General features: G+C 45.7%; 2 protein-coding genes and 1 long non-coding RNA gene across 3 annotated transcripts; 1 reads left to right on the top strand and 2 right to left on the bottom strand.

The window, feature by feature from the left end:
• Positions 1-2,730: 2,730 nt before the first annotated feature.
• On the top strand, positions 2,731-3,666 carry LOC135984334 (olfactory receptor 51G2-like). Its single transcript, XM_065599270.1, has one exon. It carries the CDS (start codon positions 2,731-2,733, stop codon positions 3,664-3,666), a length of 936 nt encoding a protein of 311 aa, XP_065455342.1.
• A 9,023-nt stretch (positions 3,667-12,689) lies between these two features.
• LOC103306777 (olfactory receptor 51G2-like) lies at positions 12,690-13,692 on the bottom strand. Its single transcript, XM_008175897.2, has one exon. It carries the CDS (start codon positions 13,655-13,657, stop codon positions 12,722-12,724), a length of 936 nt encoding a protein of 311 aa, XP_008174119.2. The 5' UTR covers positions 13,658-13,692; the 3' UTR covers positions 12,690-12,721.
• Positions 13,693-17,567: 3,875 nt separating this feature from the next.
• LOC122172553 (uncharacterized) lies at positions 17,568-24,625 on the bottom strand. The gene is made up of 2 exons (XR_010597944.1): positions 22,093-24,625; positions 17,568-21,307 (listed from the first exon to the last, which is right to left on the bottom strand). It is a non-coding gene; the product is annotated as an uncharacterized LOC122172553 (long non-coding RNA).
• Between the last annotated feature and the right edge of the window lie 605 nt (positions 24,626-25,230).

The raw sequence follows: 25,230 nt of genomic DNA on the forward strand, positions 1-25,230 counted from the left end.
AGGGCAAAGTGGCCCCCAAGGGAATGTGCAGACATGCTTCATAAAGACACTTGCCTCCCTATCAGAACAGACACTGCCTGCAGCCTGTGCTACCTCTCCGATGACTCCTTGTCCTTTAGAGTGAAAACCTCTCGTGTTAGCGGCTCCTCTTCTAGCAGGAATTGGGTACGTTGGCAGGTTTCACTGTCTTTAAAATATGAAGTGAAGGAGAAAGGCTGCAAACTGTTTAAATCTGAAGATGTTCTGTGCCACCGCAGCAAACTCAGCTGGGCTGTCAGAGTGACCCAGTAACAGGGGTAGGAGGAGAGGCAGCACTAGGTAGCTTGAGAACCCCTCCCCTGCATGTGCCCAAGGTGCTCAGAGCATTATTCAAGTTACACAGAAACCTGAGCTTGGAGTGTTAAAACCCCAGTGCCCAAAGTCAGGATTTCTCAAGAGGACCCATTTCTACAGGTGCCGTGTGATCTGGGCACGATCCTGCAAGGGGCTGAGCGAGAGGAGACCCCACGGAATGTCAGTGACTAGTTCCCATATCTATTTGGTTTTATTTGCTTCTGGAACTTTAATCAGAAAATGCTTTTTCAAAGCTTTTATTCTCTGGATTGATTGTGAAAGCAGGAATTCAGAGCTGCATTGCTTTGTGGTAACAGGTCCGAGAGGGCATATTTTTCCCCTATAGTTACGATAGTTCCAGGTCTACCGGCATCTCTTCCCCTTCTCTGGTCTCTGAGTGCCAGATGTCAGGCCTTGTAGCCTTCCTGCTCATGGGGTGGAATCCCTCCATTCTCCCACCCTCAGACTGGGCACTGGGCTACCGCACACTGTGGGTCAACTGTGTATGCCGAGCAGGTCCAACTGGGTTCAGCACCTGCAGTTGACATGTATGTACAAAGGTATAGATGTGTAAATCTAAGGTCAAAACTATTCATTGTAATACAAATATTACAAACCAAACTTTCATGCCATGTCTGTATATCAAAGGCCACCAGCAAAGTTGTTGGAATATCTGCAGGAAGGAGCAGGGGTAACTTTACTGCTTAATGGCTTTGGAAAGTATTTCAGAAGTTCTCCACATACTGTTTTCAATGGGTTTGTGCTGTTAACTCTTTGTTCCGTGGACATTTGTATGATGCTGTCTCCTGGTAACTGACTAGAAGCTGTTTCTAACACTTACATTCAGAGTCATGCACTCAGTAAGTCTGCAAGGCTTGTGCAAGACTTTCCAAAAAGTCATGAGAGACCAGAACTGCTGGTCTGTGTTCCAGCAAAGAGTTTAGCTGAGGTGCAGGAAAGGGGAGTGGTATAGTGGTTGTATGTAATTGACCACAGTCACCAATTACATGCGCATGGCTGAAGTAACGAAAGCTTATGCTCAAATAAATTTGGTCATCTCTAAGGTGCCACACATACTCCTGTTCTTTTTGTACACTTCAGTGGATATTAGTGCAATACCAGTGTTTAAAGTATTGACCCATTTGTGAAGCCAACTCCTCCCCTGCCCAGCTGAAATAACTGCCAGTGTCAACTTATAATTTTCCAAATATCTACAGACTGTTGCATGGGCAGAGGATGCAGGTCCCAGGGGGATAAAGAGAAGCCTGTAGGATGATTGAAGTCTCTGCATTCCATCAACATTAGCCAGGCAAATCACTTCAAATTCTCTTGGAGGGATTCTTGAGGGGTCAGAGAATATCAGTGGGAGCATTTGGTACGGGTGAGTTAGTAGAGCCTAGTTCTGATTGAATTTACACATGAAAGTCTGTCCAGAGGCTGTTGATATCACTGTTATTGAATTAAAAACCTGACCCTAAAAATGTATCCCATATGCTGGGAAGACGCAGCTGCATGACCTGGACTGTCAGGGGCACACAAAAAAATAATTCATATACTGAAGCTATAAAAGACATTTAAAAATAGCTTCAGCACAGGACAGATAAATACAATGACCGTTTTCACCATAATCTTGCCATATGTTTAGACACATGGCATGATACAAGGGGCCACGCTCAGAAGTGGAGGGCCAGAAAGGGTGTCTGTGTGAAGGGTATAACAGGGTTCAAATGAGTACTACAGAAATTCATAGGTGATGGATCACTTGATGATGACCTGTTCTCCTCATTCCCTCTGGGGCATTTGGTATAAACCACTGTTGAAGACAGATGGACCTTTTGTCTCACCCAATATGGCCATTCTTATGTTTGTATGTTCTAAGGTCACAATGGTAAAATCATACAGCACTCAAGGAGGCTGTGAAATTCACAGCCACAAGATATCAATGGGGCCAAGAGCTTATCAGGATTCCAAGGGGGACTGAGTGATCTGAAAATCCAATTACAGTAGAGAATTGTTTTTAAAAACTTTTGGAGAGGCTCTAAACCTTCCTGATTTACACCACTAAGTATTTCTAACTAGTGGGTATCAGGGGGAAACACCATGGGAGCAGGTTATCTGTTACCTCATAGCTGTCTATTTCAGGGCTTCTTCCACTTCATCTGAAGTATCTGGACATGGCAACTGGTTACTGGGGTAGATAGACTACAAGTCTGATCCTGTCTGACTAATCAGATCCATGTAAATCCTAGAGTATGTTTTGCTTATCTATCTTGAGGTCTGGGAGTCTGTAGGCCTGCACTGAGAGCAGAATGATTACTTGCTAAATATCAACTAATCTTCTCTTACTTTTCATTTAGAAAGGACATTGCAGAACTCCTCGGACCTGCCCAGTACATTATGTCAGCTGTCAATGACACCAAATTAAAATCTCTAATATTCCTTCTCACCGGGCTACCGAGTCATGGAGATGCACATCTCTGGATTTCTATCCCCTTCTGCTTTATGTATGTTATTTCAATAATAGGAAATTCAGTCATTGTGTTCATTGTAAAAACAGATCCAAGCCTCCATGAACCCATGTATATTTTCCTTTCCATGTTGGCCGTCACAGACCTTGGCATATTGATAACCACCATACCGACAACACTGGGCATATATTTGTTTAACTCTAGGGAGATCAGCCTTGATGCCTGTTTAGCCCAGCTCTTTTTCATCCACTTGCTTCATTGCATTGAATCCTCTCTGCTGTTGTTGATGGCTTTTGACCGCTTCATCGCGATTTATAACCCGCTGAGATATCCTTCCATCTTAACCCTGCCGAGAATAGCCATGATGGGACTGCTGGCTGTGCTAAGAGCGATGGTCATAATACTTCCACTTCCCTTTCTCCTGAAACGGTTCCACTACTGTCGAGCCAATGTCCTCTCCTATTCCTACTGTGTGCACCGGGAGGTCATGAACATGGCTTGTTCAGATATCACAGTCAACATCATCTATCGATTGTTTACTAAACTCTTAACAATGGGGTTGGACTCGCTGCTCATCTTCCTCTCTTATGTGATGATCCTCAAAACAGTGCTGAGCATCGGATCCCATGAGGAGAGCCTGAGGGCTCTGAACACCTGCGTCTCCCACCTCTGTGCCCTCCTGCTCTTCTACACACCAGAGATCAGCTTGACTGTGGTACACAGCTTTGAGAAGGGCTTTGATCCCTTACTTCAGATTGTCCTGGGCTACATCTCCCTGCTTCTCCCCCCGCTGATGAACCCAATTGTGTACAGTGTGAAAAGCAAACACCTTCGCGTGAGGATAATCAGGGTATTCATGAAGTGAAGGGTCAGTTCACCACCTTGGTCCAGTGACATGGGAGATGAAAAACATGGGCCACCTATTCTGTCCTGGACCTTTGCATCTGAGATGACATGAGTTACTGATCTCCACTATATAGAGAGGTTCAAACAGCATCTAGGGCTGGTGAGTGGGGACAGGGATTGTGAAGGAAGACTGGACAATGGGGGAGGAAGACGAAGGCAGCCATCAGCATTTACAGAGCGACTTTTTGTGGAGAGCCTGGGGATCCGTGGGATGTTGGCCCCAAAAGAGCCATATTCATGGCCACTTCGACCCCACAATATCTGTTAATAGTGAATAAAGAGAGGGGATGTGGATGCTGTTTCCCATGACACCTGGCTTGTCACTGTCCCATGACTGGCTAAACATCCAAGGACTATGAAAAAAGCTGCAGAGCTGTTCTGCTGTAGCAGTCCTGGCCATTTCTAACTTCAGCATGGCCCATGGGTACTGCACCAGCTGGGGACCGGGGCTATTCAAGGGGCATGGTCACTCAGAGTTCCCCTGCACACTCAGTCCGGTGCTTGAGACTGAGTGGTGTCAGGGACATGATTAACGCAGGAGCGCCGGGAGAAACCATTCAGGCAACCCCTCCATTAATGGCTTTGCACACAGCACATCTGCTCAGTCCACTCCCCACTGAGGCAGGGCAGAGCTGCATGTGTGAGTAATGGTCTGACACACAGGAGTCCTGGTAAGAGACTCAGGCCTAGGTTCCCTACCCGTGCGCTCTATTTGTGCTGCCCCAGCTAGCTCCTATCCCAGCCCAGCACATTGAGTTTAGGGTGACCACCGTTTCAAAAGGTAAAAGTGGGACACAGGCCGGGACCCAGATCCACTCAGTGACCCTGACCCCTTTCTCCCCCTTGAGGTCCCACTCCCTGCTCCTCGTCTTCTACTGAAGCTCCACCCCCTGTCCAGGCCAGAAGACAGAGCCAGGCCATGGAAAGAGCTCATCAGGGAACCAGAGCCTCTGTGAGGAGCCGCAGATCCTCCACCTGCCCTGGGCAAGGGGGACAAGAGAATGCCCCAGCCTATGTCTCTGCCCCTCAGGGCACATCCCCAGAGAAGATGGAAAGTCTGGGAATCCCCACGGCAGCCTGGGCTCCCAGGGTAGCTGTAACCGTTGTGACAAAGTTCCTCCTCTATCGTGGTGGGTCCTGCGCTTATTGGTGGATTTTCTAGACTCAGAGATTCACCATGTGGGTTGAGGAACAGCCCAGAAACCTTCCCCTCTGGAAGAACCCACAGTCCAGATCAATTGGGAGGTGTAGGGTGAACTCGGGCCCACCCTCTACTTCAGGTTCCAGCCCAGGGCCCTGTGGACAGCAGCTGTCTATAGTGCCTCCTGTAACAGCTGCATGACAGCTACAACTCCCTGGGCTACTTCCCCATGGCCTCCTCCAAACACCTTCCTTAGTCTCACCACAGGACCTTCCTCCTGGTGTCTGATAACGCTTGCGCTCCTCAGTCCTCCCCCTCCCACTCAGCTCCTTGTGCCTCTTGCTCCCAGCTCCTCACACTCACACCACAAACTGAAGTGAGCTCCTTTTTAAAGCCCAGGTGCCCTGATTAGCGTGCGTTAATTGAGTCTAGCAGCTTCTTCTTAATTGACTCCAGGTGTCCTAATTAGCCTGCCTGCCTTAACTGGTTCTAGCAGGTTCCTGATTGCTCTAGTGCAGACCCTGCTCTGGTCACTCAGGGAACAGAAAACTACTCATCCGGTGACCCATATATTTGCCCTCTACCAGACTCCTGTACCCCACTGGTCTAGGTCTGTCACACGATGCTTTGGTGGGTCACAACTGTGAATACCAAATTCAGGACAAACTGCTGAGAAACAGGGCAAACAGACCCCCAAACTGGTGGTTATTCTCCCATGAGATATACCAAAGCAGAAATACAAAATTAACTTCTGTTTCACCACAATGGCTAACAAGAAGTCATAAAAGCAGTTTCCTTAGATATTCCAGCCCTAATATCCCAAAAAACACTAGATTTAAAGATGAGTGGTTCTTTAAAACCAATTTAATGTAATAACTGGTTCATTTGATCCCAAAGGCCCAGCTGCACATGCAGGTCAGTATATAACTGGGACCTTATCCAAAAATCATGCTGATGCCAATCCTTTGTTGTCTCTAATCTAAAGCTTTATGTATAAAGAAAGAAAGAAAGGCAAGACTGATAATTGGTTAAAGGAGTCTGTAACAAGGCCTTCACTTGCCCTTGAACGAATCAGTCAGAGACCTCCTCCAAGTGCAATCACCAGTGTTTCTTTTATTCAATTAATGGAGATATCCCATCTCCTAGAACTGGAAGGGACCTTGAAACGTCAAGGAGTCCAGGCCCCTGCCTTCACTAGCAGGACCAAGTACTGATTTTGCCCCAGATCCCTAAGTGGCCCCCTTAAGAATTGAACTCACAACCCTGGGTTTAGCAGGCCAATGCTCAAACCACTGAGCTATCCCTTCTCTCAACACTGTCAACTCCCACTACCTTCTAGTTACAGACAGTTGCAAACCAGCAACCTGGAGGACAGCTAGCTTCTCCAGCCAGCGGGGATGCGATGCACTGCACTGCACTGCACTGCACTGCACTGCACTGCCCTGCCCTGCCCTGCCCTGCCCTGCCCTTTCCTTGCTCTTTACCACTGCCCCACCTTCACTGCCTTCCTGTCAGCTTTATATAGCCCCCTGGCTAATAAGGCCCGCTGGTGCTTCTGTTTCACTAATTAGGCGTGGCATACCCAGCCAGCCCCAATTAATACTTCTTAATTGGAGCTGGGCTAACAGAGGCCTGGCTCAGCGCCTCCTGGCCAGCACCCTTTACAGAGTCAAATAAGTACAAAAAATGCAAAGTTCTTATTTCGGGTTTGTAGCAGTGAAGGAATAAGCTGCTGGCTTGATAAGTCTCTGGTTGCTTAAAAATGATTGGCAGGACCTCAGTCCACTGGTTAGAATGCTCCCGTTAGTATCAATTCATTGTTCTGAGGCTTGAGCAGGAAAGAAGCCAAATGGAGGTGTTTTCTTTTACAACCTTTTATAGCATCTGCCATGTGGAGGGAAACCCATTGTTTTAAACAAAGCCCTCAGCACAGCCAGTGGAAAATTGCAGGTGACAAGTGGGGGTTTGGAATCACATGGCCAATCACATGGCCATCATAATTTTTCTTAGTCACAGCAGGAAATTATTACCTATACCCGCACAGTACATTTGCAGGACAGTCCATTCCGTGTAGATGGGCGTCTCCCATGGTCCATTGTCAGTTAAGTGTTTCTTGATGAGCCCTTAATTTGAATAATCCCTCCAAGATTTGCAGACTAACTAGTTTGTGGGCATTACTCCAGGAGCAAAGATTTAAAATCCAGGTATAGAGCCCATAGTTATACCTTCAAATACAAGAATGATACATGCATACAGATAGCACAGCTATAACCAGCAAATCATAACCTTTTCATAGACATCTTACATGCCACATTTTGTACGAGTGTCTTGCAAATACATAACAGTGGTTGCAAAAGTGATGTATATGGTCATATTTTGATCAAAGAACATCACAGTAGCTCTTACCATGGCCTGGCTCTGGCATGGCCAGGAGGCGGAGCCTCAGGGGAAGTGGAGCAGCAGGGGGCAGGGCCTAGCGCTAAGAGATGCGGGGGACGGGCTCAAGGGAAAAGGGTTTGCAGCAAGTCTGAAGCAATGCAGACACCAGCAGCAAGGATGTTAGGGTGTTCATGAGTAAATCAGACTGGTCAAGTTGGAGGGTAGGAGACCTTGTGTTTTGGAGAAGACTGAATAAATGTGACCCCTCAATGGGAGCTCTTGTTTTAAATATTCCAGCCTGACAGTAAACCATTGCAAGGACCTTAGAAGGAAGAGCAGGGTACCTGCAGGGCTAACTCAAGCCCCTCGGGGGCACTCTGTGGTGGCCCTGATCCGCAGGAAGATGGCCAGAGTGTGCTGTGCTCTTTGAAGCTTTTAAAATCAGGCAGAGGTTAGCCAAGTGCCCAGGCTGCTCTAAACTCTGCTGAGGCAGGGGGAGAACAAGCCAGAGAATCAAACCTCTGTAACTAGCTCCTTGCCATCCCTGCTCTGTACAGCATGGCCGGGAGGGGGAGCTCTGCAGGTGCATCAGAGATTCCATCCAGGCCTGTCACCACTCAGATGGCTGGAAGCCTGGTGCTGTGGTCTAGGCACTGCTCTGTGACTCAGGACGAGTGGGTTTAATTCCCTTGTCGTCTGTAACCATGGGCAAGCCATTGGTTGTGTCTGATTCTCTACTCAGGTGGATAGTACCCCAGCCCTGCCTCGCAGAGAGGATAAATACATTCAAGGTACTCAGATACTCTGAGTCTCTAAGATCGGGGCTATTTCAGGGTTTCACGAACAACACCTCTGACATTTCTCTACAAAAGGTTCTCACCAGAGCCTCCGGTAAAAACTGGATTCTGGCATGCCCCATGAGTCCAGCCCCTTGGTTTTCATGGCAAATGTGTGGTGCTCAGGCTTGACAGTGAGGGGAGTATTGGAGCATCACAGGGATTCCAAGTGGTTCAGCACAGTCAGCGGACCAGTGTTTTCAAGCTACACAGTCTGAATGGATTTAACTGAGGAGAAAGGAGCACCAGTTACAGCAGTCTGAGGGCAGAGGTCAGCTTCACGCCTTGGCCCTGTAACATGGAGACGGCTGAGCACAATGGCGAGTTGGCCAACCTCACACAGGTTTCAGCAAAGGCTGTTTCCACAGGAAAGGGGCTAACAGATGGGAAGATGCTGTCAGAGACATAGGGAAACTAAACTGGGTCCCAAGAGTTCCTTGGCTTCTTGAAAGAATTTAAGTTGGGCCGGTTTTGTTTCTCTATCTCCAGAGCAAAGCCTGTCTACCTTAGCTTTCAGTGATATTGTAGATGTGTGACAGCTGTCTGCTATTTTAAAACCAATTTCTTAAAGCTTTGTGCTCCTTACTCCTAAACCTACTTGTTTTAAGGAGGCTGCGGGTGAGTTTATAACTCTGGTCATGAGTACCCAAATGGAAGAGACTGAGTTGGATCTGCTTGGTGATGAGCATTTAGCAGAGATGGGGTGTTGTTCCAAACTCTAAGAGTGGGATAATTAAGAATATAAGAATGGCAATACTGGGTGAGACTGTATCAGAGGGGTAGCCGTGTTAGTCTGGATCTGTAAAAAGCAACAGATAGTCCTGTGGCACCTTTAAGACTAACAGGTGTATTGCAGCATAAGCTTTCGTGGGTGAATGCCCACTTCATTGGATGCATCAGTGGGTGAGACTGATATTACATCTAGCCAAGTATCTTGTCTTCTGACAATGGCCAATGCCAGATGCCCCAGAAGGAATGGAAAGAATAGACAATTATCAAGTGATCCATCCCCTGTTACCCATTCCCAACTTCTGGCAAACAGAGGCTAGGGACACCGTCCCTGACCATCCTGGCTAATAGCCATTGATGGACCTATCCTCCATTAATCCTCCTAACTTGTTCTTTTTTGAACCATTTTAAAGTCTTGGAAGTCACAACATCCTTTGGAAAGGAGTTCCACAGGTTGACTGTGTGTTGTGTGAAGAAATATGTTGTTTTTAAACTTGCTGCCTATTAATTTATTTTTATGACCCCGAGTTTTTGTGTTATGAGAAAGAGTAAATAACAATTCCCTAATTACTTTCTCTTCACCTGTCATGACAGGCAAAGATCCAGTTTAGAGGGTAAAGAAACCATATATCAGAATTTTATTGTGACAGTCTGATTGACTGCAGACTATATAGTAAAACTTGAGTTTTGCTTAGCTATACCTTAACCAATCATTTTACTGAAATTTAACTAACCAATCTTAACGTATTGTAACATGATTATTTAACCAATTATATACAATCACCTTAATTGGTTTACACCCAACAAAATTAATTATACAGCAGACAGAATCAATCACAGAATTAGACAGAGATTATACAGACAAACAATAGGGAAGTAGAGACTACAGTGATAGAACAATACAGAAATGAGGATTTTACATCCCAGCTATTGATAAGTGAGTTCTTGCTAGACAAGATGCTATCAAACTAAGTTTCCTTTTACATCTTCTAGGCTCTTCCATTTCTCTGGAGGTGATAAAAATATTAGGACAGGATTGTGTTCCTAACAGCCCAATAGCACCTTATTTCCATGTGACTAGTTTGAAATGTAAGGATGTGACCATACACTTTTCAGTTTATGGCTGCCTCTGCTGCTTAGCCGAAGGCCTTAGCCTTAGAACAAGGCCTTAGACTGTCACAGTGAGAAAAGGCCGTTATACCAGCAGACAGTGATTTTAATTCTTTCTATTATACCTTTGTAACTAGCTAAATTCTTAAAGCATAGGCCTTTGCAAACAGGCTTCAATATCTATATCCTAACACACTCAAGAAAATGATTCATAGATTCATAGAATTTATGGGCAGATGGAATTATAAGATCATCTCGTCTGACGTCCTGCATAATTTCACTCAGTTACCTCCATATTGAGCACAATGACTTGTGTTTGACTAAACCATCTCTTGTATTAATCTAAAACAGATCTTCCAGGAAGGCATTCAGTCTTCATATGGGGATGACTGGAGAATCCACCACCTCCCTTGGGAGTTTGTTCGACTGGTTAAGCACCCTTGCTATGAAGAATGGGTGCCTCATTTCCAAATGTATTTTTTCTGGCTTCAGTTACCAGCCATTGGTTCTTGTTATACTTTTCCCTTCTAGATAAAAGAACCTGTTAATAGCTGCTATTTGATCCCAGTGAAAGTGCTTGTACACTGTCATCAATTCAGCTTTCAATCTTCCCTACTTCTATTCATTACACTCCTATTTATATACCATGGGTAAGTTGTTAACAGCAAAGGAGGGGAAAGACCTGGGTGCGTTAGTCAGTCCAATGACGACTGTGAGACATCGATGTGATGCGGCTGTGAACAAGGCACATGAGATCCTAGAATGTGTCAAGGACAAAGTGAAGTATTAATATCCTTATGTCAGACACTGATGGGACCTACTCTGGCAAACTGTGTAAAATTCTGGTCACTCCTATTCCAGAAAGAAGAATTCGGGCTGGAATTGCAGAGCATGGTCAGGGCAATGGAGGGCCTGGTTTAGGAGAAGACTGGAAGAGCTTGGCAGGTTTAGCATAAGACAAGGCAGGCTGAGTGGGGATTCAATTTCACTATAAATATATCAGGAGAGTAAACGCCAGGGAGGGAGATGAGCTCCTGAAGCTAAAATACGGTGTTGGCCAAGAACAAATGGGGACAAATTGACTGGGAGCAAACTGAGGCCGGAAAGGAGAAGGAGGTTTCTGACCATCTGAGGAGGGATGTTCTGGAACAGCTTCCCAACAGGAGCAGTGTTGAGCAAACAACCCAGTTGGTTTTACAATGGAGCTTGGCAGATGTCATCCTTCTGCCAGGTGGAGGCAGCAGCAACCAGGGCCGCCTTCAATCTCTAGGGGTTCCTTTTCAACAGTACAACAGAGAAGCAGCTCGAGCCCCCATCCAGTAAACTGGGAAAATTACACCCCACCCCTTGGTGCCCCTGAAAGGCAATACTTCTCCACCTGCAAGCACAAACTCTGAGTGTAGGAAAGTAACTTTTAATTAAAGGAGGGAAGTCATCCGATATTAATTAGGGAAAATGCCACAAGCAGGGTTCATAAACATAAAATTGTGAGCAGAACAGTGCATGTGGGGCAGTGTTTTCTACCTCATATGCTTGAGTTCTACAACAAAAAGTTCCTTTACCGTGCCCCCTCTTCTCCCTCACCTCACCCCACTCACTGTGGTCATCCTTGGTATATCTCACAGGAGAAGAACCATGACTTTGGGGGGTCTCTCTCCCCTATTTCTCAGCAGTTTGTCCTGAATTTGATATTTTCAGTTGTGACCCACAAAAGTACGGTTACAGCTACCCTGGGAGCCCAGGCTGCTGTGGGGATTCCCAGACTCTCCACTTGCTCCGGGGATGCGTCCTGAGGGGCAGGGACATAGGCTGGGGCATTCTCTTGTCCCCCCCAGTCCCTTGCCCAGGGGTGGGGGAAGATCTGGGGCTCCTCACAGAGGCTCTGGCTCCCGGATCAGCTCTTTCTATGGCCTGGCTCTGGCTTCTGGCCTGGACAGGGGGTGGAGCCTCAGTGGAGGAGGAGGAGCAGAGAGTGGTGCCTCCAGGGGGAAGAAGAGGAGCAGGGGCGGGGTCATCGAAGGGACCAGACTCCCGGCCTGTGTCCCGCTTTTGCCTTTTGAAAAGGTGGTCACCCTACACTGAATGGGCTGGGCTGGGATAGGAGCTAGCTGGGCCTGAGCTGAGGCCAGTTTAATCTGTTTTGCATTGCTGGGGCAGCACAAATGGAGCGGACGGGGAGGGAACCAAGGCCTGAGTCTCTTACCACGATTCCTGAGTGTCAGACCATTACTCACACGTGCAGCTCTGCCCTGCCTCAGTGGGGAGTGGACTGAGCAGGTGTGGTGTGCACAACGCCATTAATGGGGGTGTTGCCTGAAAGGCTTCGCCTGGCTCTCCTGTGTTAGTTATGTCCCTGACACCACTCAGACACAAGCATTTGGCTGAGTGTGAATGGGAAGAGTGAGTGACAGTGCCCCTTGAATAGACTTTGGATGTATAGCCAGAGAAGGGATAGTGACAGGCCAGGTCTAATGGGAAACAGCATCCACATCCCTTCTCTTTATTGATTATCAACATGAATTGTGAGGTCGGAGCGGCCACTAATACGACCGTTTTTCGTCCAACATCCAACCGATCCCCTGGCTCTCCACAAAAAGTCACTCTGTAAATGCTGCTGCCTGCCTTGGTCTCACTCCCCCGCTGCCCAGTCCTCCATCACCATTCCTGTCCCCCCTCACTAGTCTTAAACCCCATCTGATCCCCTCTTTATAGTAGAGATCAATAACTCATGTGATCTTGGATGTAGCGGTCCAGTATAGAAGAGGTGGCCCATGATTTACATCTCCCATGTCACTGGACCCAGGTGATGAACTGACCCCTCACTTCATGAATACCCTGATTATCTTCACACGAAGATGTTTGATTTTCACGCTGTACACAATTGGGTTCATCATTGGTGGGAGAAACAGGGAGATGTATCCGAGGAGAATCAGAAGTAAGGGATAAGAGTCCTTCCCAAAGCTGTGTATCACAGTCAAGCTGATCTCTGGTGTGTAGAAGAGCAGCAGGGTGCAGAGGTGGCAGACGCAGGTGTTCAGGGCCCTCAGGCACTCCTTGTAGGTGGTGATGCGCAGCACTGTTCTGAGGATCATCACATAAGAGAGGAAGATGAGTAGTGAATCCAACCCCATTGTTAAGAGTTTAGTAAACAAACCATAGATGATGCTGACTGTGATATCCGAACAAGCCATGTTCATGACCTCCCGGTGCATGCAGAAGGAATGGGAGAGGACATTGACTCGACAGTATTGGAACCGGTTCAGGAGAAAGGGAAGTGGAAGTATTATGACCATCGCTCTTACCACAGCCACCAGTCCCATCTTGGTTATTCTCGGCAGGGTTAAGATGGAAGCATATCTCAGAGGGTTATAAATTGCAATGAAGCGGTCAAAGGCCATGAACAACAGCAAACAGGATTCAATGCACTGAAGCGAGTGGATGAAGAAGAGCTGGGCTAAACAGGCACCGAGGCTGATCTCCCTAGAGTTAAACAAGTATATGCCCATTATCGTCGGTATGGTGGTTATCGATATGCAAAGGTCTGTGATGGCCAACATGGAAAGGAAAATGTACATGGGCTCATGGAGGCTTGGATCTGTTTTTACAATGAACAGAATGACTGAATTTCCTACTGTCGAAATAACATACATCGAGCAAAAAGGAATAGAAATCCAGAGATGTGTGTCTCCATGACTCGGTAGCCCAGTGAGAAGGAATATTGCAGATTTCAATTCGGTGTCATTGACAGCTGACATAATGTACTGGGCAGGTCGGAGGAGTTCTGAAATGTGCTTCCTGAAATAAAAATAAGAGTAGATTAGATGATATTTAGCAATAAATCATTTTGCTTTCAGTGCAAGCCTACAGACTCCCAGAGCTCAAGATAGATAAGCAAAAACATACTGTTGGATTTACATGAATCTGATTATTCAGATTGGATCAGACTTGAAGTCTATCTATCCAGTAACCAGTGGATATGTCTAGATGCTTCAGAGGAAGGTGGAAGAAGCCCTAATTAGGCAGCTATGAGACCCACTAGTTAGAGTTATTTTGTGGTCTAAATCAGGAAGGTTTAGAGCCTCTCCAAAACTTTTTAAAAACAATCCTCTACTGTAACTGGATTTTCTGATTAATCAGTCCATCCTTGAATCCTGCTAAGCTCTTGGCCCCATTGATACCTTGTGGCTGTGAATACCACAGCCTACTTGAGCACTATATGATTTTAAAATTGTGACCTTAGAACATAAAAACTCAAGAGTAGCCATACTGGGTCAGACCAAAAGTCCGTCTAGCCCAGTATCCCGTCTTTGACAGTGGCTTAGGCCAGGTGCCCCAGAGGGAATGAACAGAACAGGTCATCATCAAGTGATCCATCGTCCATGAATTTATGTAGTTCTCTTTTGAACTCTGTTATACCCTTCACACAGACACCCTTTTTGGCTCTCCACTTCTGAGTGTGTCCCACTGTATCATGCCATGTGTGTAAACACATAGCAAGTGCATGGTGAAAACAGTCGTATTTATCTGTCCTGCACTGAAGCTATTTTTAAATGTATTTTATAGCTTCATTACATGAATAATTTTTTTGTGCGCCCCTGACAGTTCAAGTTATGCAACTGCCTCTTTCCAGCATATGGGATAATTTTTTAGGGTCAGATCCTTAATTGAATAACAGTGATATCAGGAGCCTCATGCCAGAGTTTCATGTGTAAATTCACTCAAAACCAGGCTCTATTAACTCACTGTTATCAAATGCTTCCAGTGATTTACTCTGGCCCCCAGAAAACCCTCCAGGAGAAGCTGAAGTGCCTGGCCAATGTTAATGGAATCCAGAGACTTCGATCATCCTACAGGCTTCCCTTTATACCCCTGGGACCTGTATCCTCTGCCCATGCAAGTGTCGGTAGATATTTGGAAAATTACAAGCTAACACTGACAGTTATTTCAGCTGGGCAGGGGAGGAGGTGGGATCACAAATGTTCAATTCCTCAAACAGAGGTATTGCACTAATATCCACTTGAGTGTACAACTTCGGCTATGCTCATGTAACTGGTGACTGGTGTCAATTATATACAACCACTATACCACTCTCCTTTCCTGCACCTCAGCTAAACTGTTTGCTGAAACACAGACCAGCGGTTCTGGTCTCTCATGACTTTTTGGAAAGACTTGCACAAGTTTTGCAGACTTATTGAGTGCATGATTCTGAATATAAGTGTTAGAAACAGCTTCTAGTCCGTTACCAGGAGACAGTATCACACAAATGTGCACTGAACAAAGAGTTAACAGCACAAACCCACTGCAAACAGTACGTGGAGCACTTCTGAAACACTTTCTAAAGCAAAAGCCATTAAACACTAAAGTTACCCCTGCTCCTTCCGGCCGAGATTCTAACAACTCTGCTGCTGGCTTTCGATATAGAGGCATGGCATGGAAGTTTGGTTTGTAATGTCTGTATTGCAATGAATAGTTTTGGCCTAACATTTACACGTATGTACCTTAGTACACACATGTCAACCACAGGTGCTGAACCCACTGGGACCTGCTCGACAAGCACAGTTGACCCACAGTGTTCTGTAGCCCAGTGCACAGTCTGAAGTTGGGAGAATGGAGGGATCCATCCCAGGAGTGTGAAGGCTACAAGGCCTGACATCGGGAACTCAGAAACCAGAGAGGTGGAAGAGATGCCGGTAGCCCTGTAACTGTAGTAACTATAGGGCAAAATATGCCCTCTTGGACCTGTTACCACATAGCAATGCAGCTCTGAAATCCTGCCTTCACAATCAAGCCAGAGAATAAAAGCTTTTTAAATGCATTTGGTTATTAAATTTCCAGGAGCAAATAAACCTGAGTAGATTTGAGAACTAGTCACTGATATACCGTTGGGGTCTCCTTTCACTGAGTCCCTGGCAGGATCGGGCCCAGAGCACACGGCACCTGTAGAAATGGGACCCCTTGAGAAATCCTGACTTGGGGCATCAGGCTTTTAGCACTCCAAGCTCAGGTTTCTGTGTAACTTGAATAACCCACTAAGCACCTTGCTGCCTGTCCTCCTACCCCTGTGACGGAGTCACTCTGACAGCGCAGCTGTGTTCGCTGTGGTGGCACAGAATATCTTCAGATTTAAATAGCTTTCAGCCTTTACCCTTCACTTTACACTGTAAAGATAGTGAAACCTGCCAACGTACCCAATTGCTGCTAGAAGAGGAGCCGCTGACACCAGGTTTTCACCCTAAAGGACAAGGAGTCATCACAGAAGTAGCATGGGCAGCAGACAGTATCTGTTCAGATTGGGAGGTAGCTGCCTTTATGAAGCATGTTTGCACATTCCCTTGGGGGCCACTTGGCCATCAGAGAATCTCAGCTGCTTGGCTTCAGGTACACCAGCTTTAACCCCCGTCATGGCCAATGGCAAACTGCAGGAGGCCAAATCACAGGGGACGTGGGGTGATGCAACTTATTGGACTGCAGCGCCAGCCTTGCTGAAGGCTCCATTCCTAGAATCCGGGCTTGTCATCACTGTTCGAATGGTTCTGATTAATGACATGGCTACTTCGAGGGCGGCTGAGTGGTAATGATAATGCTGTCACAGCTGTGATGTTGCTGAAATAAAATAGAATAGAATTATAATTTGGGGCCTGATTACTCCCTGGCAGCCCCCTTTTCTGCATTACAAACCCAAGGTGCAGACCCGGGAAGGGAGATTCCACAAGGAAATTTCACTTGGATTCTTCCACTAGGGGAGGACCCTTCCCTTCTCCATGAGGAACAAGGAATAAGGAGGAGGATTTCAGAGGGGACTGAGGGATGCCGAGAGTTTCCACACAGTCACCAGACCGGTGTTTGGAAGCCATTGCAAACAGGAGCCTCATCTTAGACGGTCTGGCTGGCAGAGAGTAGTCTGAGGGCAAAGGTCAACTTCACACCTTGACCCCATAACACACTGAGCACAGAACTCTATGGTGACAGGGCCCAGGCTCACACGGGCTTCAGCTTCTACAAGAAAGGAGCAAAGAGATGGGAAGATGCTCTCAGAGACACAGGGAAACTAGGCTGGGTCGAAGCAGGGGTGTAGCCATCGGTGGGCCTGGGCGGCCAGGGCCCACCCATCTGGCATCCAAACCCAATCCACAAACTGGGACTCCCGACTCCAGCTTGGTGCCCAGCTGTATCCCTCTCCTGCCGATCTGGAGCACTGATTCCCTGGTCTCTTGCCACATATGGGGGCGTGCCAAGTGGGGGCTGGTTTGGTCCAGTGGTGGATTAGCCACAGGTCCTGGGCCAATGGTGTCACCCTGTTCTGTTCAGCCCACTTGCCACTCCTGCGGTGAAGCGAGGTCTGGGTGCGGGGGTTTGTCCCTCTCCCCCACCTAGCTGCCGGAGAACGGATTGGGGCACTTTAATAGCGCTGGGCGGTAGTAGTAGGGCAAGCCCAGCATCTCATAATCGCTGGGTAGGGGAAGTGGAATAAACCCCCACCCCCTGACCGCGTGCCCTGACCCCACTCCCCGGCAGGAGAGACAGGTGAAAATCCCTGCGCACTTGACCCCATTTCCCCAGAAGAGGGGGGCTGCAGAAGGGATGGAGAGGGGACGTTAATTTTCCTGGCTGAGCCATGTCCACACAAAACCCTGTCGGAGAAAAACAGAGTTCTCACTCTTTTGGTTGGGTACAGCAAAGTCAGACACTTTATTTTCTCAAGCAATTGCGTAGAGGGAGAGAGTGCACTAGGACACAGGGTCTCCCCCTCCTAGGCAGGTCTCTCCACAGGTAAACAATTACAGCAAACATTTATACCTTTTGTTACAGACAATAATGAGCAACAGCTGCATTTTGTTTATGCATAGGTCATCCTGATAGCTTATTTTTCACATCTATTTAGACTCTAGTCTACATTCCATTTTTATCTACACAAGGTCGCAACAACTTCTCACATAGTTCTTTCCCAGTCGCCTCACACAATCCTCGCTTCTACAAATCTCGCGTTATTAGGGTTACAGCTAGCTTGTCTCTTGGTCACAGAAGAGACTGTATGCATTGAAACCCCCTTCAACTCCCTGTCAGTTCTTGCTCTACTTCCACACACACCCCTTTTGTACTTCTAGTATAACTAACATTCTTAAACCTCCATTTGCATTAAGCCTTGGATTTCATATTCTATATCAAATGCTTCAAGCTTAGGTGTTTTGATTGGATGCAATGACAATGCATCATTAGCATGGGGATGAAAGGTATTACTATTATCACATCCTTTACAAGATCAATAACATAATCCTAAACCAAATAACAACAATAAAAGCAGTAACATTCCCACAGTAATAATATGATGGGGCTGTTGTACAGTTTTAGTCACAAAGCACAATACATCATACTTAGTACACAAAGTAGACACTCTGTGAGCTGTATGAAAGGCATTCTTTTCAACTTGATATATATTTTGAATATATTCATATTCTATGTGAATTTGCCTTTGTACTTCAGAGATTCTTTGAACCTCTGGTAACAGTGAAAGCAAATTTTGAAATTAATCAGGTACTAAACTAGTCCATTTAAAGGGTATCTGGTACCTAAGGGCTACTTGTAAAACTCTATCCACAGGCCAGTAAATAATATGATTGCCTGCAGCAGTAGTGCGATTAAAATGTATATCTCGCAATGTGGTGGCTTTAACATACACACAGCTATCATTAGCTTGAAAAAGTAGGGCCTTGGCTACACTTACCCGCTAGTTCGGCGGCTGGCAATCGAACTTCTGGGTTTGACTTATCGCGTCTAGTCTGGACGCGATAAGTCGAACCCGGAAGTGCTCGCCGTCGACTGCGGTACTCCAGCTCGGCGAGAGGAGTACCGCGGAGTCGACGGGGGAGCCTGCCTGCCGAGTGTGGACCAAGGTAAGTTCGAACTAAGGTACTTCGACTTCAGCTACGTTATTCACGTAGCTGAAGTTGCGTACCTTAGTTCGAATTAGGGGGGTAGTGTAGACCAAGCCTAGGTGTCCTGTCAGGGTAGTTCCTTTTCCCCTACCCTCCCAGCAAACATTGGCATGAACAGTGACAACTTCCCCTGGCTTCAGTTTACATGTACACTGAAGCGGTGGAGGTTCTAACGGCCAAAATGTCCATTGACTCCCTATCCCCATCCAAATGTCGGGTGTTATTCCAGGAGCACTAACAACAAATCGGCTAGGCATACCAGGTGTCCTGGTGAATATCATGGTGAATAATCTAGTCCCACATTCATCCTCCCCATGGACCCGTCAGGGTTCAGTATTTGGGAGCCCACACCCCTCCTACCGGCCCATATGCTTGAGTGGAGCACTCTGAGCATATACAACTCCATCCAGAAAATCTCCAAGTATGTCTCCATGGCCATACATCAGATGGCATTTCGGAGGTATCTGTAAGGGCAGTAGGCTATGCCTCATGCTCGAGATCACTCCGAATGGCCATCAGCTGGTCATTCAGGAAATCTTGAATTCTGAACATGCCAAATCCCAGTGCAATACCTTCCCAGCCTCAGTGATCTTCAATACCATCTCTGTCAACAGCCCCTGGTTATTAACTAAAGGTAGAAATAGCATGTAATTCACCAACTCCTTGCACCTTGGTCAGCTGTGCTCCAGAAATAAGACCAGTGGCCTTTTCTAGTTGCCCCAATTTCTCATCATGTTCTTGGCTCTTGAAAATATTCCAAATTGCTGCTACACTATTGGCCCCATCCCATAGGGACCCGGTCAAGTCCCTCTTCTTTCTAGAGGAAATAACCCAGGCCCTTTGTTGTGATAATCTAATGGCAGCTCCCTGGGAGCAATTTGGGTATGTCGAGGTGATCTGGAAATTGGATAAGGGTAATGTAAATTTGACAGTCCCTAGTGTTGTATTAATCACAGTCCATCGATATCCTAATACTTCTCTCTTTGGTGTAGTACTATGCCACATCTGTTGGTTGTACACCTTTATATACTTCTGGGAGGTATTAATATTAGTGGCATAAGAGGGGGGGGTATATTGCAATAGAGTACAGGTTACATTATCAGTCACTGGAATAATTTCAATACAGATACAATTTCTGGTGGCAGAACAAACTCTTTGGGTATTCTTTTAATTATTCACTAATTGGGTGACCAAATAACAATAAGGGCCTCTTTCATCTAACACATTGCAAACTCCAGGGACAGCCATCATATCTACTTCACTATAGAACCCATCAATTTCAATTACAGATTCTTGGGGTTCATTTGTAGTGATATCATACACTATTATCTCCTCTGACCAGTCTGTTTCCACTCAATTGTTCGCTTATATGGGATATCCTGAACCTTAAAAATATTTTTTCCCAAACAATATTTAAATAAATCACTAAAATGTGAAGGCTTTGGCCATTTGTTTTATCAGATATATGGCATTGTCTGTATTTGGATGTGTTACAGGGGTAATAGTGTAATGGAGGAGATGGCAGGGGCAATGGCAACAAGGCGCCTTTGGTACTTGTCATTTAAAATCCAATTAGGGAGGGCAATACATGCTGAAGGACTTATCCAAAACACAGGGCGCAGCCTGTAGAATAAACCCCAAAATCCAATCAATACCACATTCCCAAGCCTGGGTCCCACAAGTTTCTTCCTTCCACTCTATAATTCTTTGTTTCTTCACCAGGGTCATTTCTTAATGTCTTTTGTAGGCAGGAATCCTTGGACTTCAGTGGTTTCAATGGAGCGAGTGTTCCTTCTTCTCTTTTCCTGAATCAGTCATGGTTCAGCATCATACAGGGGAGAGCTTACCAGCACATCATCCTGTAATGGTTTTGCTTCTTCTAGAAAAATCCAAAGGCACAGTAGGTCTGTCAGTGGACAAGGGAGAGGTTACTAGCACTTCGCCTTGTCCTTTTTCCCTGCTGTCCAGAAGGCACAGCAGACCTAGAAGGAGAAATAGTCTAATCATCAGTAGGAGAATCCTCCTAAGGTGGAGGGGTCTTTTTTTTTTTCAGTGCGAAGCATGGGTCCAGGCAGGTAGTCCTTGGCACTTCACGGCAGTGTTGGTGGTTAACAGGACTTTGAAAGGGCCCTTCCAGTGTGGAGCCAGGGCAGTCTTTCACTGATGGACCTTTATATAGATCCAGTCTCCTGGTTCCAAGGAGCGGCAGGGCTGCTAGGGTCTTTGGGTAGCGCTTCTTTACCTGTGAGAAAAGAAACCTAACACATTTCTTTAATGCCTGGAAGTGTTTTGCAGATCTCATAGCTGCTTGGGTACATTCAGGCCCCGCCTTTTCTTGGTTGTCAGCCAAGTCTTAGCTGTGCAGTGTCCTTGAAGGGAGCCAACATCTTATCTTTGGACTGAGCTTGCTAGCTATTTTTATTTTTATTTGTTCTGTTCTTTTTCCTTCTCCCCTTCTTGGCTTCTTTTAACCTACAAAGGAAATTTCCACTCTTCACTCATACACGTTTTCCTAGCAATGAACACATACACATTGCCATTATACAGTACATTAGTCTTATTATTCAATATCTGCTACATATACCCTTCCAGTAAAATAACTTTGTTACAGAGCTTTGGAGCAACAAGCCAGGACAAGCACGTCCACTTTTGAGGAGTCCACTCAGTACAACCTCTGGTGTCCAATAGTTTTCCTCCCTCCCCAGCCCTCTGGCTAGAAATCTGAGGTAGCCAGAAGGATCCCATGTGCAATATGGGGAGTGGGTTAACCTTTCATGTCCTTGCTTCCAATGACTGTTGGTATGCAAATTTTAACAACAATTTTTTTCAATTAGAAGATTTGGCCAATGAAATTTCTTTTTTTCTGACTTAAGCAAATGTATTAGACTTTAGTATATCACATTTTCCTGATTTAGCCAAACACTTTGTATTCCAAGTTGAATAAAACAAGTATCTGCTTTTTGATTTAATCCTTCTATTTAATTTTGAATTAGACTGTCTTATGAAAATATTAAACACAACAATTCTGGCCACGAGACAAACACCACAAGACAGGACATAGAACACAGAACATAATTCCTATTGTGCCAGTAAATGCATGGTACGTTGAATGTTGTTCAGCTGGCATCAGTTTTCTCTGATTTTCTGAAAGATAAAAGGAACATAGGTCTACCCCTTCTGGGCAGTCAGTCATTGCTTAAAATATTTCCTTTATATACACATACTCTTGTTGATTTCAGGCAAAACAGAGGAATTACCCCATATTTTCTTGTATTTGTTTCATAGGCAGCCCAGGTTTCAGTGGCTTCTACCTTATCAGTTAGATAATTTGCATTAATACAGATGCTTTCTGGCTTGCTTCTGGATCCAAAGCTATCCACAGCTTAAAGATTCTTACTTAAAAAGGGACACAATTAACTTTTAACTCCTGTTTTCAAACACACAGCGATCTGAAAAAGACAACACAACCTATTGTGGCTCCCTTTGGAGTTCCAATATGATTTTAATTAAATAGCATGGTAGGTTTGCATTTCTTTTACCCCTGCTACAACATACGCTGCACATGTTCTGAGGAAAATGCACATTTCCTCCATACGGAAACTTCCACAATACTAGTCACATTAATTTCTACACAAGGTGTAACTGTTTCTTTTGTGCTTACAAAATCTCCATGCACCCCTAGTAAAGTGGCAGCTCGACCACACAGAGCCAGGGGCACTGTCCTTCTCTCTCTTTACTAGATCTTTTATCTGCTATTTTGTTACACAAAACCAAATTCATTTTTTTTTATTCTCCTGGCTTTGACTACCCTGCTGCAGCCATAACCTTTGGTCTTTATTTAAAACATTTTAAGTCTTGTAAAGTATTAAGTCACCTTAAGGATTAAATGCTAAATACCATATTAAACAATACTAGTTTCCTGTGTCTGGCAAAAGTATTCTTGGTTTTGCAACTTTAAACAATACCAATTCATCTCAAACTTATAAAACACAGATTGTACACAGCAGGAATGTTCTTCAGCAAATTCGACTAATGTATTCATGGTTGAATAATTCCACTTAAATAACCTCTTGCCTGGATTACTTACAGACATTCCTACCACGTTTCACTGCTTGATTCCCTCTAGCAACTACAGAGTTAACTTCTCCCTCTCTTTCCTTAAATCACTTGCTTGTCTCCCAAAATGACACCCAATCAACTCAGAATTTACCATTTCAATTATTGTCCTGGGGATTTGAAATCCCCATGCTTATAATTACTTACTCCTTTCCTTCTACTATGCCCTCAAAGTTTCCAAACTGTTTTCCAAATACTCTATCTGTTGCCTACCCGCTTGGGCCCGATCCTACTTTTCTCGCTGAACCGTCCTTTCCATGGGCACCGGCTTGTTCCACTATCAATTTAGCTAGGATGGTAGGCTTCTCAACTAGCCCTCCACCCTTCCTGGTCTCTTCCTGTAAACATTCTTACTCACAAGGCTACCCGAGTCCTCCCTCGTGAGGCTTGCCACCTGGGCAAAAACACATGGCCCATTGGCGTTTAACTATTCAATTTTCTCTTGTGGCAAACACACTACTGTTACGGTGTATGCTGAGCACAAATGGTTAAATTTTGACAAGTCCCTGAAGTACCGGTACTTGCTTAGCCAGTGCTTCCTTTTCTGCCTGGAAGTCCTGTCTCCAGGCTTGCAACTTGCCCTGGGCGTAGGTTTGAGTTGCTGCCTGATTCATGATCTATGCTCTTAATTTCTCAATTCTAGTTATCACATCTAGCACACATCTCTTCCCTTTTCTCCAACTTCTCTATTGCCCAGTCCTGCTATGACTGGGGTAGATCCACCTGACACCCTTCCCGGTCAACCGGAGTGGATAGAGGAATGCTAAACCCCTCTCCGGTTCTCAGACTTACCGCAGCTGAGAGTAGGCACACTTTTAATCATGCAATCCTCAACATATAACACCAACAATACCAAGCAAAGCAAACATAAAATAACAAGGGCAAAACAAATACATGGTGTGCATTCTGCAGGGCTCCCCCCTTTCTCAATTTCCACCAAAACTGACATATTTCTGTTACCAATCTATCCCTCGTGTCAGGTGATCAGACTGACACCGCAAGATCGTTGGGGGAAGATAAAGAAAACACACCATATGACTGAATTTTAAAGCTTCATTAATAAAATAATAAACAACAACAGAGAGTGTTGGGAACGCTCCCACATCACTCAGGGGAAGAAAAACATGTCCCACATCTGTGTATAACGTCCAGAGAAGGGGGAGAGGTGGACAGGAGATTATCCTGTATACAGCTTGTCCAGAATCTCCAACTTGCTTCCACTCTTGGGAGGGCAGTTCTTTTACACCCTGGGGTCTCCTGCAGCGTCTCTTCAGAGATTCCAGTCCAGGCCGGCTGCCTGTGGCTTCTTCAGCATCCCCAAACCACGCCGGCTCCAGGGTCGCAAAGCCAGACTGTTGGATCTCACTGAACAGTTAAGCTTTGCAAATGTAATCTCAGTCCTGTAACTTGTGTTGCCTTTGGTTTGCCTCTGTCTATATTTTTTCACAACCAGCTGGGGCCAAAAGCAGTTTTGCTCTGTACTTGGCATGGTCTGTGTTGATTCTTGACCTTGAATGCAGAGCAGCTTTCTCTTTATCTCTGGGCCAAGCTGAATTTCAAATTAACCCGTTCCTTTCCTCAATAGACAAATTGCTCCCATTGTGTGTCAGAGGCTTTTTGGTGATTAAAAGCTCCTTTGAGATGTATGATCTTATCTAGATTGAAGGTACGTTCTAGTGGGCATTGTTTAGATGGATTTTCACACATGTAAAGATTCCAATTTTCTAAATATCTGCAGGTTCTAGAACCATAATGTACGTACATGAAATCTGCTGGGGTACCCTTAGGGGGTGAGGGAGAATGCTTAGACTGTCCCTCACCCATTTTCCAATCCTACACACCAAGGCCTCTGTTTCTAAATACCATGAGGCATCGGTTTTCTCCTCTTTTTATCTTTTTTCCTCCTTTTTTTAGTTAACCTGAGGTGTCACCACAACCCCTCTGTCCGGACTGAACACACCTGTGTTCTTCTCTGAGGGCGTTACCACAACCCCTCTGCACTGGTGCATTAACCTAATGCATTTCCCTTATGCTTTAACCTTATTCGGGGCAGCCAAACTATAGTCCCCAGTACCGCATACAACTACCTTATTGAGGGTGGCAAACTAAGTCCTCAGTACCACTTCAAACTAACCTTATTGGGGGTGGCAAAACAGTTCCCCAGCACCGCTCTGCATCTGATCCTGCTGCACAGTCAATAAGTTCAGATGGCGTAAGCCCAACAGGGACAGACGGCCACACGGACAGTCCTCCTCCAATACCCCAATGGAGATTTCAAA

This window comes from Chrysemys picta, chromosome 1, assembly GCF_011386835.1.
Source record: "Chrysemys picta bellii isolate R12L10 chromosome 1, ASM1138683v2, whole genome shotgun sequence".
Classification (NCBI taxonomy): domain Eukaryota; kingdom Metazoa; phylum Chordata; order Testudines; family Emydidae; genus Chrysemys; species Chrysemys picta.

Bases quoted from the DNA above. Each gene is read 5' to 3' on its own strand.
- LOC135984334 (XM_065599270.1), top strand. From the start codon at position 2,731: ATGTCAGCTGTCAATGACACCAAATTAAAATCTCTAATATTCCTTCTC.
- LOC103306777 (XM_008175897.2), bottom strand. From the start codon at position 13,657: ATGTCAGCTGTCAATGACACCGAATTGAAATCTGCAATATTCCTTCTC.